This window comes from Leptopilina heterotoma, unplaced genomic scaffold, assembly GCF_015476425.1.
Source record: "Leptopilina heterotoma isolate Lh14 unplaced genomic scaffold, ASM1547642v1 Lhet_353, whole genome shotgun sequence".
In the NCBI taxonomy this organism is placed as follows: domain Eukaryota; kingdom Metazoa; phylum Arthropoda; class Insecta; order Hymenoptera; family Figitidae; genus Leptopilina; species Leptopilina heterotoma.
Window position 1 is genome coordinate 62,893 of NW_025111035.1, and position 17,966 is coordinate 80,858.

At 29.7% G+C, this 17,966-nt stretch overlaps 1 protein-coding gene across 3 annotated transcripts; it reads right to left on the reverse strand.

The window, feature by feature from the left end:
* Positions 1-502: 502 nt before the first annotated feature.
* Positions 503-17,466, reverse strand: LOC122505330 (anoctamin-8). 3 transcript variants are annotated; one of them, XM_043616845.1, is made up of 16 exons: positions 17,052-17,464; positions 15,141-15,226; positions 13,695-13,855; positions 13,275-13,551; positions 12,980-13,168; positions 11,881-12,066; positions 11,621-11,773; positions 11,401-11,536; positions 7,850-7,905; positions 6,416-6,490; positions 6,008-6,286; positions 5,308-5,505; positions 3,644-3,935; positions 3,250-3,537; positions 2,798-3,062; positions 503-2,682 (listed from the first exon to the last, which is right to left on the reverse strand). In XM_043616845.1, the coding sequence occupies exons 1-16, from the start codon at positions 17,224-17,226 to the stop codon at positions 2,178-2,180; spliced, it is 3,321 nt and encodes a 1,106-aa protein (XP_043472780.1). In that variant the 5' UTR covers positions 17,227-17,464; the 3' UTR covers positions 503-2,177. The 3 variants fall into 3 exon arrangements, with proteins under 3 accessions (XP_043472780.1, XP_043472779.1, XP_043472778.1); XM_043616844.1 differs by having other exon boundaries at positions 5,963-6,286; XM_043616843.1 differs by having other exon boundaries at positions 11,401-11,773; positions 17,052-17,466.
* Between the last annotated feature and the right edge of the window lie 500 nt (positions 17,467-17,966).

The following is a 17,966-nucleotide window of genomic DNA, read 5'->3' on the forward strand; positions in this document are numbered from 1 at the left end:
GTTTCTATTATAACGGGATTGTCATATTAGTTGTAGGTATGTGTGGTGGTTTTTTTTAAATATAAGCATACATTAAAAATATTATATCTACATTTTAATGTATTGAATTAAATAAAAGTACTTTAAATAACTCGAAAAAGCTGAAAAAACCACTGAATTCATTCTTATTATGATATTATTCATCACATTTCATTTGATTTCGTTGTGACGAATAAACGGGATTCAGACGAATTCAAAAAAGTTAATTCACTATAATTCATCTTAATTGGTTTTTTACTGGGCTGTGCTTCAAGAGAGCATTACATCACTAAGTCAGAAGTAACATATTCCCAATATATCTTGGCCTCCAACAAATTCAAATCTGCAAAATGCACATTTAGTCCAACAGCTTTCTCCTCTCCAATCTCATGCTCGTGTTTTTTAAAAGGATAGATGGTGGTCTTAGCAAGGATATGCTATAATAATTGATGAGTATTTTTAGGGTAATAAAATGAAAACAAAGTTTTGTATTCATTTACTTTACTAAGTAAAAATTTCATTATCTTATTTTACTTACAAAAAATGCGCCTCGTGTGGAAGCCACGCATAATTCTTGTGTAGTTTAATGTGTTGTCCCACACATTGGTCTAACAATTAATATTTTGCAAACTGTTTTCATATTATGTAAAAAATTATAGTTTCGTGAATTACAGATATTTTACGATTTTTTTTAATTTACATACTTGTTCGTCAATTTCTTTCACATGACTTAATAAAATAAAGTAGACAAAATGAAATTAATAATTTTATATCACTGAAATTGTTTTTTATCTTAAAATTTTTGATAATAGAAATTATCAGAATGATGTGCGGGTCAACACTGCTTAAAATGTTAAACAGAAACCGGTAACGACTTAGATGCATGCTTCATATTCGCTTTTTCCCGGCATATGTTAGATTTTCATTTCTACACTTGCTCATTATTTTGTGCTTATCAGTTCATTTTCTATCTGTCAGACTTTACTTTAAATGATTTTAGAAATATTAACGGGCTCAATTTGCTTGAATAGCAACGTGCTAAACAAGAAATGAAATTAAAAAGAAATACTTTAATTCTTTAAGCAACATTTCTTTTTAGCTTCGAAGATAGTTAAGTTTATGTTCTAGATATACAAATTTTTAAATTTTATAATTTATACAAGCTGTTTTAGTTTGATTGCTCATGTTCAGAAAATGTCAATGTATTGAGTTTTTCTAGTAGACACTTTTAAATTACTTTTACTTTTATTTCCTTTTTAGTTAATTCAACTTGTTTTAGCATAATTATATGATTCTTATAGCCAACAGAAACAGGTAAGAACCAATTTTAATCCAGTTTCTGTTCGTCATTTTAACCAATACACGCATTTCGCAAGCATGATTATTTTGCTCACATGAGTTCAAGACTTTCTCCATGTAATCCGAATCTTTGAAATCAGATTCAAATCCATATCGTCAACTTGGCTAACCCTAGAACTCAATCCCTTATTTTTGAAAATTCAGTGCCGAAATTCAACAAAATCAGTCATACTGTTCTTCGTTTTAGAATATTAACTTTTGCAAAATGTAGAAAAATTATTAAGATAAAAAAATGTTTGGCATACGATATACAACAGAACCATTTTATTCCTTTAAATATAGAAATATTTTTATAAGGTTTGAAGGCTGTTTTAGTTATTGACTTGCGATAGTAAATAAGTAGAAATATATTATATTGACAATAAAATAGTGGATGTAAAATATAACCCAGTTCATTGTTTTACATTTGCATCACATGATAAAAATTATAAATATTTTTCACTACTTGCAGGCAAAAAGAACCTTTGTAGCTTGACAAATGGTTTCCTTACCATGAATATTATGCAGTAAATAACAATTTATCTGTCCAGTTAAGCAGCAAGGGATTATATACCACAAACTTAAGTAAGGTTATAAAAAAGATTATAAAATTATAAATATAAGTAATTGATTATTTGATTATAAAAAATAATTTAACCTAATCATTTATTGGATGTCCTAAAATTAGCTGAGTTGGCGATATTGAATTTTCATTTAGGATATTGTACATTTCACTCAATTTTCTATCGTCGCCTTTTTATTTTTTATTAAATTTAAAATTTCCTACTTGTTAACAGAAATTAAAGAAAGCTTGTAATTGACTAGTGATTCATTCTGCGGACATCCATGGCGGCAATATCATCTACAGAAATAAGTTTTTCTATTGGAATACATGAGAGTTCACCACCAACCCCTAACGATTGGGGTTGTTGCCACCTGGCTTCTTTTTCTACTTCTTTAGCCTTCACCTCAGCTTCCCTAGCTCTTCTTTCTTTTAATTTTAATGAGAATATTGCCACTGACCTAGCCCGTTTCATCAAACTTTGCTTAACTCGTGTCTTCTTCGCTTCTTTTTCTTCTTTCGCTGATTTTTCTTCCTCTTGATTAGATACTGTTTTACTAGAATCTGAAACTCCTGCTGACTCTTTTTCCCCGTAAGAATAGTGATGATGTGTACTTAATTCTTTTGTCTGATGATGGGGTTGATGTTCTTGATGCTGATAATGTTGTTGATGACTTTTATTAGCAGTTTCTTTCGCTGTATCTTTGTCAGGTGATACTTTAATTTTCTTACTTCGATGTGTTAAAGACCATGGCAGTGCAGAGCTGGAAATATAAGAAACATGCTATTACCAGTCAATAAAAGATGGTAAATTGAACTTTTATCTGATTTGTTCGTTCAAAATATAAAAATTTAAATTAATTACTATCCCCTACTTACCGTAGATCACTGTCTGAAGAAGAACCGAAATCTTTAGAAACAATACAGTCTGTAGACTTGTACAACAATAACTCATCTGCATTGCCTCTTCGTGTTTTTGTCTCATTTATTTCGGAATCGCTAGATTTTCTTCCAGTTGATTCCAACCCCAACTTACGTATCCAATCAATGCCTCCATGAGGGCCAATTGTCACATGATGTCGGAAATTCTCATCACTGCACGATGATTCAGGCTCAGTTTTTAACCATTCACTTGGTCTTCTACCTGTAACATTATAATTCGATTCGAGTTAATTATCAAAAGGAAGTGTGAATGTCTCAGAATCAGTTGCCTTGAGGCTTAAGTGAAAAAGGAGTCTTGAGTTTTCATCAGAATGGGATCACAGAGAAGCGCCTCAAGACAACTCGGAAGCCGAACTAAGGAAGATCCTAAGTAGTTATTTTATTCTTACCTTTTTCTCCTCCAGGGATAGAACCTCTTGGTAGAGTATGTAGGTCTTGAGAACTAGAAGAATTGTTATTTAAAATGAAAGAAGTGCTGGAATCACTGCCGCCATCATTATTTACAGGAGCTGTAGGAGTTGTCTTTGAAATTCTAAAATCACTCAGAATATTGGCAGCCTGATCATCTGGTGTACCTCTTTCTGTCTTAACTTTAGTATTTAAGTCTTCAGACTCATTTACATTAAGTTCGAATTTTTCTTCACCATTATCTCCTGTTGGACTCACTACGAATCTTCCTGTGTAAAAATAAATTATACAGTGAATTAGCGTAACATTGAAGTTGTTCAGAACAGTCACGTGTTGGGTTTTAATGACATATTAAAAAATGTATCTTTAATGTACCTATAACTGTTGGCGAATTATGATCAGATGATGGTGTTGAGGAAAGCTTCTGAGCTGCCTCTCTTCTTAAAAATTCAACTTTTGCCATTTCTGTTGCTACCCAACTTGGAATATCAGGAACGGCAGAAATAATTATAAATCTGATTGCTATCATGATGTGTTCTAATGCCACTATTAAAAGTATTGTTTGAGTAGCTGACATTTCCGGAAACATTCGTTGTACTTGACCGCTTAAACTAATTAATCCACAATTGACCAAAATTGCAATAAGGCTCATTGCTTCCATAGCGTTCTGAAAAGAATTTAATTCAAGTTAACACTACCTTACAATAACTGAACAAAAGTCTAGGTGTGTGTATTAAACTAGAACCTCTTTTGACCGTGTTGAATTCTACTAACAAATGCATGTATTATTCTTTTTCAGGGGTATACAAATTTTATAGGGGAGGCTAAAGTTTGAAAGCAGGGTTAATTTTCTTTACTCAGCAATGTATTAGGTAGATAGGCTTAAGGAAATTTTAATGTAAGATTGAAATTTCTTATAACTACATGGTTGTGCCTGTCACAATATTATTGTCATTTTTTCTTTTTGGGAAAACAACATCATTCCCAAAAAATGTCTACAAATTTGTTATGTTTAAATGCTTTTTATGTCTCAGTGACAAATTAATACTCTTTTAGACCTTGGTGAATTTTTTAGCAACGTTTTTATATTTCTTATTATTTATTATTTTTTTCACAATGTTAAGCAAAATTTATCTATTGTTTAGAAACCACTTTGAGGATGGTACTCAACTTGTACTGAAACGTCAGTTTATTGTAAATTTTTTTAAATTAAATTGATCGTCTGACCAAAGCAATTAATAATATTTCATTTTCTCTAAATTAGGTAAATAGTATGTGATTTTTTAAAAATCTTTTATGGTTGTTTTAGATTATCTGTTGCTTTCATTTTAAGTTCAAATAATGTTTTTAATTCAAGTTTATGACCATAAAAGTCTTTATTACATATCAGTTCTAATAATGAATTGTAACATTGACCTAATGGCATTTTTAGGTGATAGATGTTTTAAAATTTCTTGTACATAACTCGACATAGAGAGAATAGAGTTAATTTCAAAATATATTTATCTTGACACTGTCTACCAATGCACAAAGCCTGTAGAAGGTAGCTAAAATCTCTAGACTAATTAATTTGACTTTTTTCAAATAAAATCTTGGAGAAATTGGATCATACTTTGATAATACAGGTACAAGTTAATAATCCTTTATATTCAGGGCAGCAGGCTTAGAGAGCTTTTTATAAAAGTAACCTTTTATGCTGCAGTTAGAAAAAAGAGATTATTCATTTAGGTAGTTTTCTGGACATAAAAGGATGTTTCCCTAATTGTTGGTGCATAAACGAATTAAAGTATTCTTTTTTCTTCGTAATTTTAAAATTATTGAAGAACCCGGATAAATATTAATGATAGGAAACAAGCAGCAAGACTTGATAAGTTTACCATACTTTCCTAATTGTTTAAAATAACACATAAACATTTGATATTTCAAACCCACCTTGCCTTCTGCTTGCGATGTAACATTTTTAAAAAATATTGTTTAATATTTATAAAAATGTAGGTTTAATTTAACATAATTTCGTTTGATGTTTTGAAGCTACTTACTTGCCATGTTCCAATATTTGGAACTCTGCGACCAAACGGACGTTGAAGAACAAAACACAATTTAAAAGCATCTCCTCTAAGTTCTAAAAGATTTCCTAATAATGCTGCTAGAGCAGCCAGTGGAAACGCTGAAGAAAAGAGACAAACATATCCAAGTTGTGACAGCATCTCCAAGTGTTCTGAAAATGCGCCATCATACTGTAAAAAAGAAACAAATATTTTTCCATGTACAGTTATGTTTAACCAAAAACAGATCAAAAATATAGATTTAGTTTTGCAGTCGACGGTTTTACAGTAAAATAGCATTACTCATCAAAAATTATTTCAGGATATTTTAGCACAGTGACAATAAAAATGTAATAATAGTGATGCATTGTAGTAATAGTGCATTAAATTAAAAACACATTCAACTATTATGAGTTACATTTGCACGCCGTGCTTCTAATTGAAGAAATAATATCTGACTTAATTTCAAAATATATACATAATATATACACTGTCAGATACGAGGTGTGTCATTTGCACGTTCACAATTAATTGAAGCAAATATTAGAATTAATTTTGACTATAAGGGATTATAAAAGATTTCTCTAGAAAGAAGCAAACATAAATTTATAAAAACCAAACAATACTAATAGCTAAGTCTAGATCAAACCTTAAAAGCAAAGTCACTAAGAAGAGTATTAGTAGGGTGTCCTACTCTGTAGAGAGAACTCTCCAGTTCTGCTTGGCAAACGTTTCTAGGTTGCTTTCCTTTCCTGAGTTCCTTTTTCTCCTTCTCGTCTGTTTCATCATTAGGAGAAATTTGATGATCTTCTTCTGATTCTTTTACAAGAGACTCTTTAGTATCAGTAGGGCTTAATGCTCCAAACATCTTAAAACTCATACGAGCTAAACGTAGCTGTTCTATCAAATAAGGTATTGCCGATTCCTTTAAATTTCCAATTATTTGTCGAGCTATTAAGAGAGCAGCCAATTGCTGAAAAAATTTTAAAAATTACATTGCTTTAGAAAACTAATTATTTAATACATGTATAGAAATGGAATTTGAAAATCTAAAATAATTTATTAAAAAAAAAAATTTATTTTTTTATAATATTATTCTCACCTCCTTAAGTTTTTCCTGATCTTGTATATAAAAAGCGATGTAGAATAAGGACAGGAAGGAGTTCACAAACTGAAACTAAAAGAAATATTTACTGTAGCATATCTAGTAGATGAGCTGAAGTAAATAATGAGCCTAAAAAGCATTTCTATTTTCTACTGAGTACTTACAACATCAAATTATTAGACATATAGCCAAAGATACACTAATTATAAGTTTAAATGACCTGCGAATTAAATGAACAGAAATGGATAGTTAGGTATATATTTAGAAACCAATTTATTTATTCGTAGCTTATGGTATTGTTTTAAATTTTTTTTCATTATCTACCATTGTAGTTTTTACATACGATTATTAGTAATATTGACTTCATGTTACTATCAGTAAAGTCTAAATCTTGCCTTGCAATATTTAATTCAATTTTTTTATAAGCCACAACACCAATTTATTCGTGGAATATCTATTTATAAGTTGTGCTGTCTAAAGTCATTTTAGTGTTTCGTGCAGGCTGGTCTGTGATATATGTACAAAACTCTTTGTGTATGATACAAAATCTGTTATTTGTGTAAAGTATCATCTACACATTCTGTGAATTCCACATCAATTTTTTTCTGACTGGATGGGCTATTTTGCTTCTTACTATAATATATGTACTGTATTAAAATTTCGTCATATATCTATCACACAAAAACCTCTTAAGCGGAAAAGCTGCTCTACAAAATGAGAGTGTGTTCGTCTCATATAGTTTTGATTAACTTCTGTTTCTTTATATATTTCAGTTAACATCTTTACCTACTCTCTTAAGTTTACAACAGCTTTTAATGTATACCGCTTTTCAGATTAGAAATGTTTCTTTCAAAATTCTATTGTACATGTTATTCTATTAAAAAATTTTATGTAGGTATGTAAAATTTCGATATATTCTTGTGGGTCCAATCAGAAGTAAAAGTTCAAAGATTTGAAAATAAGTTGGTCAAGAGACATCATATGACTGTACCTATTTATAGCTTCTATATTCATAGGACATTTAGCATTTCAAAAAATATACCCCTGTCTTCTAATTAATAAAATCAACAAATTAACTTGACGTTAAGATTATTCTGTTTTTATTCACTGCTTTTGCTTGTAACTATATATTTTTAATCATTTTTGGGATCGGATCTTTTAAAAGCTCTAAAACTTAATGAATATATACAATTGTGTGCTTAATCTTGATTTTAAATATGCACCTAAAATTTAGTCAAGACGCGAGAGTAGTAAATGCCATCAGACGAAATTCTAAATATGAAAATAAGAATATCGTCTTTTTTATTCACAAATCATTGTGAGATAAGACCGCAATAAATTTATTCACTCATTCTCGAATCACACTTGCGGAAGTACTGCGCATATAAAGCAAAGACTATTTGTTAAATGGAAAATATAATTTATTGTTACCAGTGCGACTTTGTAGATCAGATGATTTTCGTACTCCGAGTCAAGACGATAGTTTTCTGCACAAAACACAAAAAAGTTGAAAATTCTATCTATTTTTAACGCCGAGTAGTATAGAAGAATAGTATTTAATTACACGGACAGAAAAAAATAATTTTGTCGCCTATTTATTATACATGTATGTAAAATGAATGCTTGCATACTAGCAGACCTGTTATTTTTTAGGACTTAAACTACAATTCTTAAAAAATGGTATACAATGTTTTTATATAAGGGAACCAAATCACGTTTTCACCACGAACATTAACATGTGTATGTTTTTGGCGCATGTAACATGTACATACAAGTTCCTGTCAATGTATTCACGTGTTATGCATTTGAACATCTTCATGATAATAAGGTACATATAAATATTCATTTATCGAATTTTTTTTCTTATTTTTTGATCAGCCAATTAAGTTATATGTTTCTATTTCTATGGAGAAAGACATCAATGCACTCCAGTTTTCAGGATCTTGTATACAAAAATGTACATGAACTTTTACAGTGATTACGCACGTAAATAGATTCCCGTAAAGTTTTATAGAGTGTCTCCCTATAGACTATAATTCTCTAAGTATCTAAACGATTACAGGTTATTTTTCTTAAATAGCAAAGTTAAAAAAATATATTTACAGCCTATCACTAAGGAGTGATGATGCTACCAATTGGTATCATTAATGAATAAACTACACGGAAAAAAATAGTGTGCTAAAAACACACATATCGAACTGGTGCGTATATTGCACGCACACTGCATGGTAGTGTGCGTGCAATATATACCCAACGTGCGTGCAATATACACAACAGTTTCGCTCATGTGTTTTTAGCACACTATTTTTTTCCGTGTAGGCATTGGTTTCAAATTTATGTGCTCCCTGGTGATTGACTGTAAAAAAAAAGTTTCACATAATATAAAAAATTTCTTGAAACCAGCATTACTGAGAATATGCTGTAGGTACTGTAACTGCTTATAGACTTACTCTTACTTTGATCGTTTTCGTGACTGCAATTTAGAAAGAGTCAATATTCCATCAGGTGGGTGATTATTGTTTGATTTTTAATGTAAACTATAATTTCTTGAAGTCGCTTGGTTTATTTTTGTATTTTTTAAGCTTCACCAATTATATCATCCCTTTGAGGTTAATTATTTTGTGTTTATTAATTTAGTAAAATTGTCTGGCAACCGCTTTAGTACATCATAATTTTGTAAAATAGAGCTCCATGTCACGCTGGATGTGACATGTGAATGATTGAACTATATCATATGTGATAGTTGTGACACCTTTCATGATTTATATTTTTTTACTTTCTTAACACTTACAATATTAATCTCTGTATCATTAATTTTCTCATGAAACATTAATTATAACTGAAACTAAAACTAAAAAATTAACTATAGAATATAGAATTCTTATAGCTGCTTCAACATTCTTGAACAAACTATATTAAAAAATATTATTCTAAAAATTTTAGATTATTATATATGAATATGAGTACGAATGTTTTCACGAATCTTCCTACAAACATGCTGTTTTCTATTAAAAAAGTGTATAATACAATTACCTAAATTTTCTTTTAAATCTAATGTCTATTTTTAAAAAATAAAATCAATTTTTTTCTTTTTAGAAATATTTTATACTAAAGGGCATACTATACGTGTACAGATAGAAATTTCAAACTAATGTTTTAATTCATATTGAACATATAAAAATGTTCATTAAAAAACAATTTTTAACACATTTTTAAAAACTAATAACACTAAATATTGATTGTAATGATGTCAACTTCACTAGGTGTATAAACGGAAAATTGTTTTAGATATTTAAAAAGATATAATTCACTTTGGCGTCACTTAACCGCTATGGAACATTTCTCAGATCCAATTGAAATTGATAATCGTAAATTATATTCGAAACATAATACTTTTTTCAGCCTAAGAGTGATCAGTGGTCTGTGAAATTTTTTGGTTAAGAAATAAAATAAAAACTCCTAAGAAACCTGGGGACTATAGACAACATGGCAGAACAATGGTCGTTATTGCTAACAAGGTTGAAGAAGTTTTACAAAATGTAGAGAATGCTTGCACTAAATCATCTATCACTCCTAGTAAAATATTAATCAAATTATATTTTGTTGGGCGTTTGTGACATCTACATGATTCTGTCCTACTCTATCTATTGTCAACTAGCTATAATATACACCTATTATACAGTCTTTCATTATATTAGTTATCAATTTCCCGTTTTGCAACCACGTTTCTGCGTGAATTAAAATAATTTTTTAGATTAGTTAATTTAGACACAAGAACTCAGCATTTTTTGTGAAATAATGAAAAGGCCTAAATAAATCTTTGTATGTTGGCTGACATTATAAAAACAATTTTTAAAGACCACTGAACACTCTTATAGCAACCAAAAGTATTAAATTAATCAATAAGCTATATGTTTCAAATGTTATTTACAATTCGTTTTTTTTGTACTCACGAAGTGAACCCGAAGTGAAAAAGTTATTAATAAATTCAAAATCGGTGCCGTCATTCTTGGTTCAAATGAAAAGAAAATCGTTACCACTAAATAAAGGAAAATTTCATGTCATTCTTTTATGAAATAAAATCAATGACACTTCCACCCAAAGCATGAAAATTATTTACTTAAAAGTATAACGCCCCTCGACAAATAAATGTTTATTCATTGTCTATGATGACATCAGCAATGACTTGAATGAAAAGTTGGAAAGATCTCTGAATGCGTGTATTCGTTTTGTATATGATTGACAAAAATTTGAGCACATCTCACAATATAGAATTAAGTCTAGACTATTAAGTGTAGCAAGTAGGAGACAATTCTTTACGGGAAATCTACTTTATTCAATTTTTAATACTAAAGTTCCACTTTAGTATTAAGATGTCACTTTTAGATTGCAAACGACAGGGTGTAAAGTCGATTTTCTGAGTTAACATTTTGATATCTGAATAAACATTTTATCGTCGCGGGGCGTCGATATGTTTTAAATAATATATATCGTAATTCATAAATTTCATTATTTAATTTTCACGGTTTTGAAAAAACTGGTATTGCCTCAAAAGCAGAATTTTTTCAGTGCACATTGCATTTTTCTGGATAACTTACCAATTATTGTGAATTAATGATTTCTTATCCTATTAAGAAATCAGTAGATATGCAAAATGTGTCATTCCGCCTGGCAAGAGGAAAAAAGCGTTACCAAGCACAGTTCCTAATAATAGTTTCAGATTTTGATCATCTGATATTATTTTTCTTATCAATAAGAAGAAAAAATACAATTTATTTATAAAAGAAAATTTTAATCTTTAACTTTGTTTTCTTTATGTTACCAAATGGGTTCGAACTCATAGGTTGTACATATGTATGTACACAAATTTGTATTATATGTTGTTAATAAGTGTTTGAATAAAAAGATTGAACATAATTGAGTCATTAAAAAAGTTATAAGATTTGTTCATTAAAATAGAAAAATGATAATAAAATTGATACCTATATCATTCAGCCAAACAGCGACTTTAAAGTATGCCTCATCCATGAGAGCTATCACAATTGCAAGTAAAACCTTTGGAACATAGCTCAGCCAAAAGCAGTATCCTGAAGTTCCCAATTTTTTATCCCACCAGTCCTGAAACGGTAATTGATCTCTGTTATAGAATCTGTTAATAGTTTCATTTAAAATATAATTCTTTAAAATAAAAATATTTTTTACCTGTATTTGAAAACTGAGTATCATTATAATGAAAACGACGAACAAGCAGATGGCAACGATAGGAACGCTGATGAAATAACGAAAAATGTTTCTTTTCCACCTTGGATACGTTGGTTCCAATCTCCCTGTCACTGGTGAAATTGATAAGGTGCCCTGTTAAAAGTAGTAAAGAATATGAGTTTGTTCTTTAATTTTTTCATTATTACAAAAAATATGAATTAATAATTAACTCTAAAATATGCATAAGAATAAATTCTTACCCTAAATAAAGGTCTTGGTTCTATTAGCAAATCATCCCTTTGATCTAGTGTACCCCATCTGTATGCTAGCTCTGCTCCTCTTCTCTTCCAAGCCTCTAAGTAGACGGTAGCCCAAATTACATTAAAAATTGAAAATAGGACATACGCTACATCTTCCACCGCTTGATTCCTACCAATGATGCCGACCTGAGAAAAGTGAAAAAATGTTCAATTCTTAAATTTTAATACTTCTCTGTATTACATTCATGCTTATTCTGCTTAATTCATTATTAGAATGCAATTCGTTTCCTTTCTTTTAAAATAGTATTAGAATAAATATTGGCAACAAATTTTTGATTACAAAACGTTCAGACGCTTTCAAGGCACTTAAAACTACTACAGACAATTTTAATTTAATCTTCTCCTAGCAGTATAAGTCCCTATTGTTTCGTAGTTTTATTTTCAATTCCTTAATTTTAATAAAAAGTTGAAAAAGGATCAGCCATCGTAACAGACGAAGCTTCAGGAATGCTTGTGAACTTTTTAACATCATAAGTGGTTTCAAAAATCAATTATACTTTGAAAAAGCAGTTAAGCTAATCGATAAATAGTTTTTATGCCGTTTTAACATCGAACCGCATTTTTATTGGCTTAAAGCTTCATTTTAGAGTTGAAATAAAGTAAACAATTTGTGTATCTTCAGAGCTAGCTTTCATGTGGATTTGTAAGCAAGATTTAGTGTCTAATTGAAGAGCTTAAAGTGTATAATAGTGTTTCGGTTCATTATAAGTAAGGTAGTTAAATAAAGTGAATTTTAGTGTTAAGAACTAAGCGCGTGAATTTTAACTGCATTTTAAAATATTATTTTCATGACATTTTTTTGGGAGAACTTTTCTATTTCTATTTAGTTTTATTAAAAAACATTTTTTTTATCGAACATGAATTACAGATTAAAAATAGAAATGTAGTTTTAAAATTTAGTATATTCAGTTCGTACTAACATACTACATAACCGCAGTAGGTAAAGTTAGTAATAAATAAGTTTAGTATTCATTTGAATATAAAAAGTAGAATTTTTAATATTTATCGCCAAATGTTTTTTAATATTATAACTTCTTACCCAATATATGACACCCACTGCTGCTGGAACAATTAGTGCGGTAGTGTAGTGTCCTAGCCATGCAAAATACATTGTAATTTTTACTCCAAAATATTTACAAATATCATCTAAAGGTTGAGGACTCATGAAGGCCTGGACCCACGTTTTTTGCAATTTTTCCAAGGCGGGCAGCTCATGAAGCGGAAATACCTAATAAGTGGAAGGGAATATTATTATGAAAAAAGGATTCATTTATTGACATTAGAAATACAAACACTTATTAATGTTAATATTTATAATGTGAAAGAATGTTTACCTGTGAAATTATTCCCATCGATAGACATTTCGGAATTATAGCCTGCCCTTCAACCAGCTTTAGAGCAGGCACATTACAACTATCTTTTGAAGTGGCTCGGAGAGATTGCAGAATGTGTAAAAGGAGTGACTGTCTTTCCTGCGTAGTGAAGAACTGCAATTCATCGCTGCTGTTTTCAAAGCATGATACCATTGAACCTACGAATTCTTTTAAACCACCACCAAATTCTTGTCTCAAGGGCTTTGGAAGGTGAATTTCTTCTGCAGCTTTTAGGAGACTAAAAAATACGTTAAATGAACTCAAACATTGCCAATAAAATCTCTACAAATTCTTTGTACTTGAAGCTTAGCCTAAACAAAGGTGTTTTATTTTTTACATACATTTTGTAGATAAAGAAAAGAGTTCTATGTTTGTACTTACACAGGAAATGGGGCAGTTAAATAAAATCCATAACTATCGGACGATGCTAGGTGGCGAACATGTACAACTAATCCTGGAGATCCTGTTCGCAGTCTACCCAGAAGCCAAGTTAAAGTTTCATCGCTTGCTCCACTTGGAAACATAATAACGACGTCGCATTCCTAAATGATAATTACAATTAAAAAATAAATAATGAAAACTTTCTTTTCAAATATTAAATGTTCTACTGAATAATGTAAACAAATAGTCACATTTGTGGTTTGTATATGTGCTAGGAAAATAGAAGAATCCGCCATTTAGCTTATTTCCTTGGCATTAAGCTAAATGCCAGCAAATATAAATGATTCTTAAAAAATGACTTTTCTATTTGTCTGAAATCAAGTAGTCTTGAAATGCAAAGGAAGTGATTAATACAATGGTTCAAGTAATCGAAGTAGGTATAGAGTAGAATTCGGTTTAAAGAAAGATCAAATTTATTGTTTCCAGTGGTTTTAACAGTAGAGGTCAAGTTGATTTAATTTACTTTCAGTGTTTCAGTCAACTACGGTCAGAAAATACAATTAGCTTTTTAATTATCAAGACCACGCGCCTAAATTTTTACATTTACGACCTCTTAAATCTAAGCATGCTGCTAACGTTATTGAGGAGTTAAATTTTTTTTTCACCTTTGGGTGCCATTGCATCCTCTAAACTGACAACGGGAGAGAATTTGTGGCCATTGTTATTAATGAACTTGCCGTTATATGACCAAGTTGCAAAATTGTGCTCGGGGGACCAAGACACCCACGATCACAAGACAGCGTCGAAAGGGCAAATGCGGATGTAAAGAACACATTGAGAGCTTGGATAATTGACAATCAATCATCTAACTGGTCTCATGGTTGTTTTAAAGTTCAGGTAATATAAAGTTTAAATTGTAAACAGAAAAAGATTAAAAGTTGTACTATTATTTTATATCCGAGAAAAAGCTAACTTGATAATCAACGTGATTGCTATAATCGATAAAAAATTGCTGCCAAAAAAAAACGTTTTCTAAAGTTTAGTTTGCTCCACTAATAATTGTCTCTTGTATAACTATTTCAGTACCTGCTGTAGATCGTGGACCATTAGAGTTCACAACAATTTTTGGTATCGCTTTAGATATCCAAAATGGTAGTATCAGTTCGGTACGAAGGGAGAAATTATAAAAGGTAAAAGATATAGATATAAATATCTCGATAATGATTGCCAAACATAATATCGCTGGTTAAAGTAGCGCTTAAAGTGAAATAGGTTGAAATCAAAAATTTCCTACGATCGATAATATTGCAGTACGATGAATACAAAGATTCTGGCACTGTTTCATCATTTACAACTATTTGCTCACAATATTTATACACGTGACTAAATACACTTTTCCAAAATATTTTTACATTAATACATTTTTTAATTAACGATGTAACTAACCTGGGTTGGAACCTTTTGAATCCATAGACGGCGGGGGGTCATCAAGTGACCTGTACATGGTACTTTTTTCCTTAATAATCGAGATGCTGTAAAAATGCATTTGAAAAATATAACACCTCATCAAGTTTAATTCCTAGATTAATATAGAGACCAGATAACAATTAATCATCTTTAATTTTATTAATTATATATTTCATGATATGTCAGCTATCAGCTTTTTCATATCTTTAGGATGAATTTATGTTTTATTTCCTTACGCCTAAAAATTGGTTCGAAAACCACCTAACTGTTGCTAAATCAATTATTATACTTCAGATTATTTTTTGAATGTACTATTTTAATACTTAAGTATGGTACTCATTTAAATTAATACTTTTTTCAACAGAGTTTTCCGTCTTTTTCCCCTTTAAGGTGACCCTCTTAATTTAAGTCAATGTGATTTATAAACTTTATTAATACATGTACATATTTTCTTTGCGTGTTTTCATACACATCAAATTAAAATCTGAGATAAATCTAGATATAATGCTTCACTCTCCAAATTTTTTGATTGTCTGAACCGATAATTGCTTCGTTCGTGAGAAAATATTTAAATATGATTGCCTTTTAATAAACCTTCATACTGAGTATGTGTTAAAATTTATATAAAACTCGGACGTTAAAAATGACTTAATATCATTTCATGCAATTTTTATTAACTAAATTAAAATATATAAACAATTTCTTCAGAAGTTTTATTATCGATTTTGAGATCTACCAATTTTTAAGAAAAATAAAAATTCAAAAGGGGTCGAAATATCTTCTGACCCATTTTATTTTTTGAACATTGAATTCCTCACAAACAATTACCATGTAAATAATTTTGTGGAAAATGGAAAATATGTTCTAAATATATAGTTGAAGATGTCAATGTACTCTCCCCTTAAGAATTTCCATTAATAATACATTATAGACTTAATTAATTACGTATTTAAACATTGTATTTTTATACAAATAAGCGGAAGTCTTTAACAATACTCCAAAAGATGGACAGATAGTGAGTTAAAGGAGAAGTTACTATAGAAAGAGATCGACAGTTCGTTATAACAATTACTTGTTATAGCAAAATTTGAGTATAATTTCAAAATATTATTTAACGGCATACTTTTGATTAGATTTAATTTTTTAAATTTAATTAAATAATTTTATTTTAAATTTAATTTAACATTAAATAGTAAAAATTTTTGAATAATTTTGATTGTATGCTAAGAGAAATATGATATTAAATCATTAAGTATTTTTCTAGGGACTTAAAATGTAATGTACTTATTTATTTAATAATTTAAACATTAAGACTAATTTATTTAATTATTTATTATTAATATCTAATTAAGCAAATTACATGTGTCTGTTTTTAATGATTATTATTTTTGGATATAATCTTTGATACATATATATGCATACATGTATTATATACATATGACATACTTTTATCCTTACAAGTAAAATTTGTTAAATTTTTAAGAACATTTTCAATATCTGAAAGTTGTGCTTCTCATTGTTAGGCAAGTAGCCAAAACGTAATATTCATTTTGATTTTATATAATTGTGACTTGCTAATCGCGCAGGGTGACTTCACCCCTCTTCTACACAAGGTTATTGAAATTTTTATTGGCGAATAGCATAAAGTGTTTTAATACACTTTTTAGTTATTTTCTGAATGATTTGGTTCATGCTTATGCATATATGTGTATAGTTTTATATATACATAAATATATGTATGTATATGTATATGTTAAAGGCAGGACATAAAGGAAATATTATTGAGCAGAATTTTATTTTTCTTGAATAGTTTAATTAACTAAATTTGCAAATTATGTCAGTTGCATTTGAAACGCATTTGTGCTTAAAAGCTTCTACAACTGAACTCACCCTTATCAAGGGTCTCCTTTGCCGCATGCATGACCTTTCTTCGCCTGGTTCCGTCACCCATTATTGTCATTGTTGTTCTATGTTTGTCACAATTTAAGTCATCATTAGTTTTATCAGTTTCATCGTTAGAATTGATTGGGACGTTATTAGCGGAAGACCCCTCGCCGCCTGACATGATGTCCCAATTAAGAGGACAACTTTCTTTTACCGCAAAAAATTATGTCGACTAAGTAGGCGATACTTCTGGCGTTGCTGTCGACCACCCTTCATGTCCCTCACACTCACTTTATGAACCTACTACCTACATTGCACCCCTTAGTAAGAATTGGTAAAGCGGTGCGCCATCTCCAAGAGTATAGACACACTGAATGTTCGATCAATGTTAATACCATCTCTAGTTAACAGTTTTAATCAACAATCATGTATTACAAATTCATACAAGTTTTTCAAAAATTGTTGACAACTTTAAGCAACAATTTTTTATGTTTATTTCCTTGAAACTTTAAAAACTTGTCATAAAAATTTATTATTTTATGCTTATGGAGATTTTTATTTGTTGAAAAATACTATTTTATCACTTGTGGGATGTAAAAAGTTCCATCTATATTTTATTTAAATAGTTTGTTATAAGTTTGTAACTTTAAAAAAAAAATTTATAGAAACCTACTTACTTTACTTATTAGAAGAAATAAAAGGGGACATTAAATTTAAAGACCAATGCCAATTCCAAATGGGAACTCTTTTTCAAAAGACATCCTAAGGATATGTTTTTTCTGACGTCTTTTGTGGACTTTGACAAGAGAGGTCTTTAGGACTTGCTAAAGATGTTCTATGTCTTGTCCATTAGATGTCTTTGAGATTTTTATAAAAAGATATTTTTAAGATAAATTAAGAGTGATATAGATTTTTCGGAAA

Bases quoted from the DNA above. Each gene is read 5' to 3' on its own strand.
- LOC122505330 (XM_043616843.1), bottom strand. From the start codon at position 17,226: ATGTCAGGCGGCGAGGGGTCTTCCGCTAATAACGTCCCAATCAATTCT. The intron at 13,552-13,694 runs GTAAGTACAAAC...CGTATTTTTTAG, and splicing joins TTAACTGCCCCATTTCCTGT to TCTCCTAAAAGCTGCAGAAG. The intron at 12,067-12,979 runs GTAAGAAGTTAT...CACTTTTCTCAG, and splicing joins CAGTGGGTGTCATATATTGG to GTCGGCATCATTGGTAGGAA.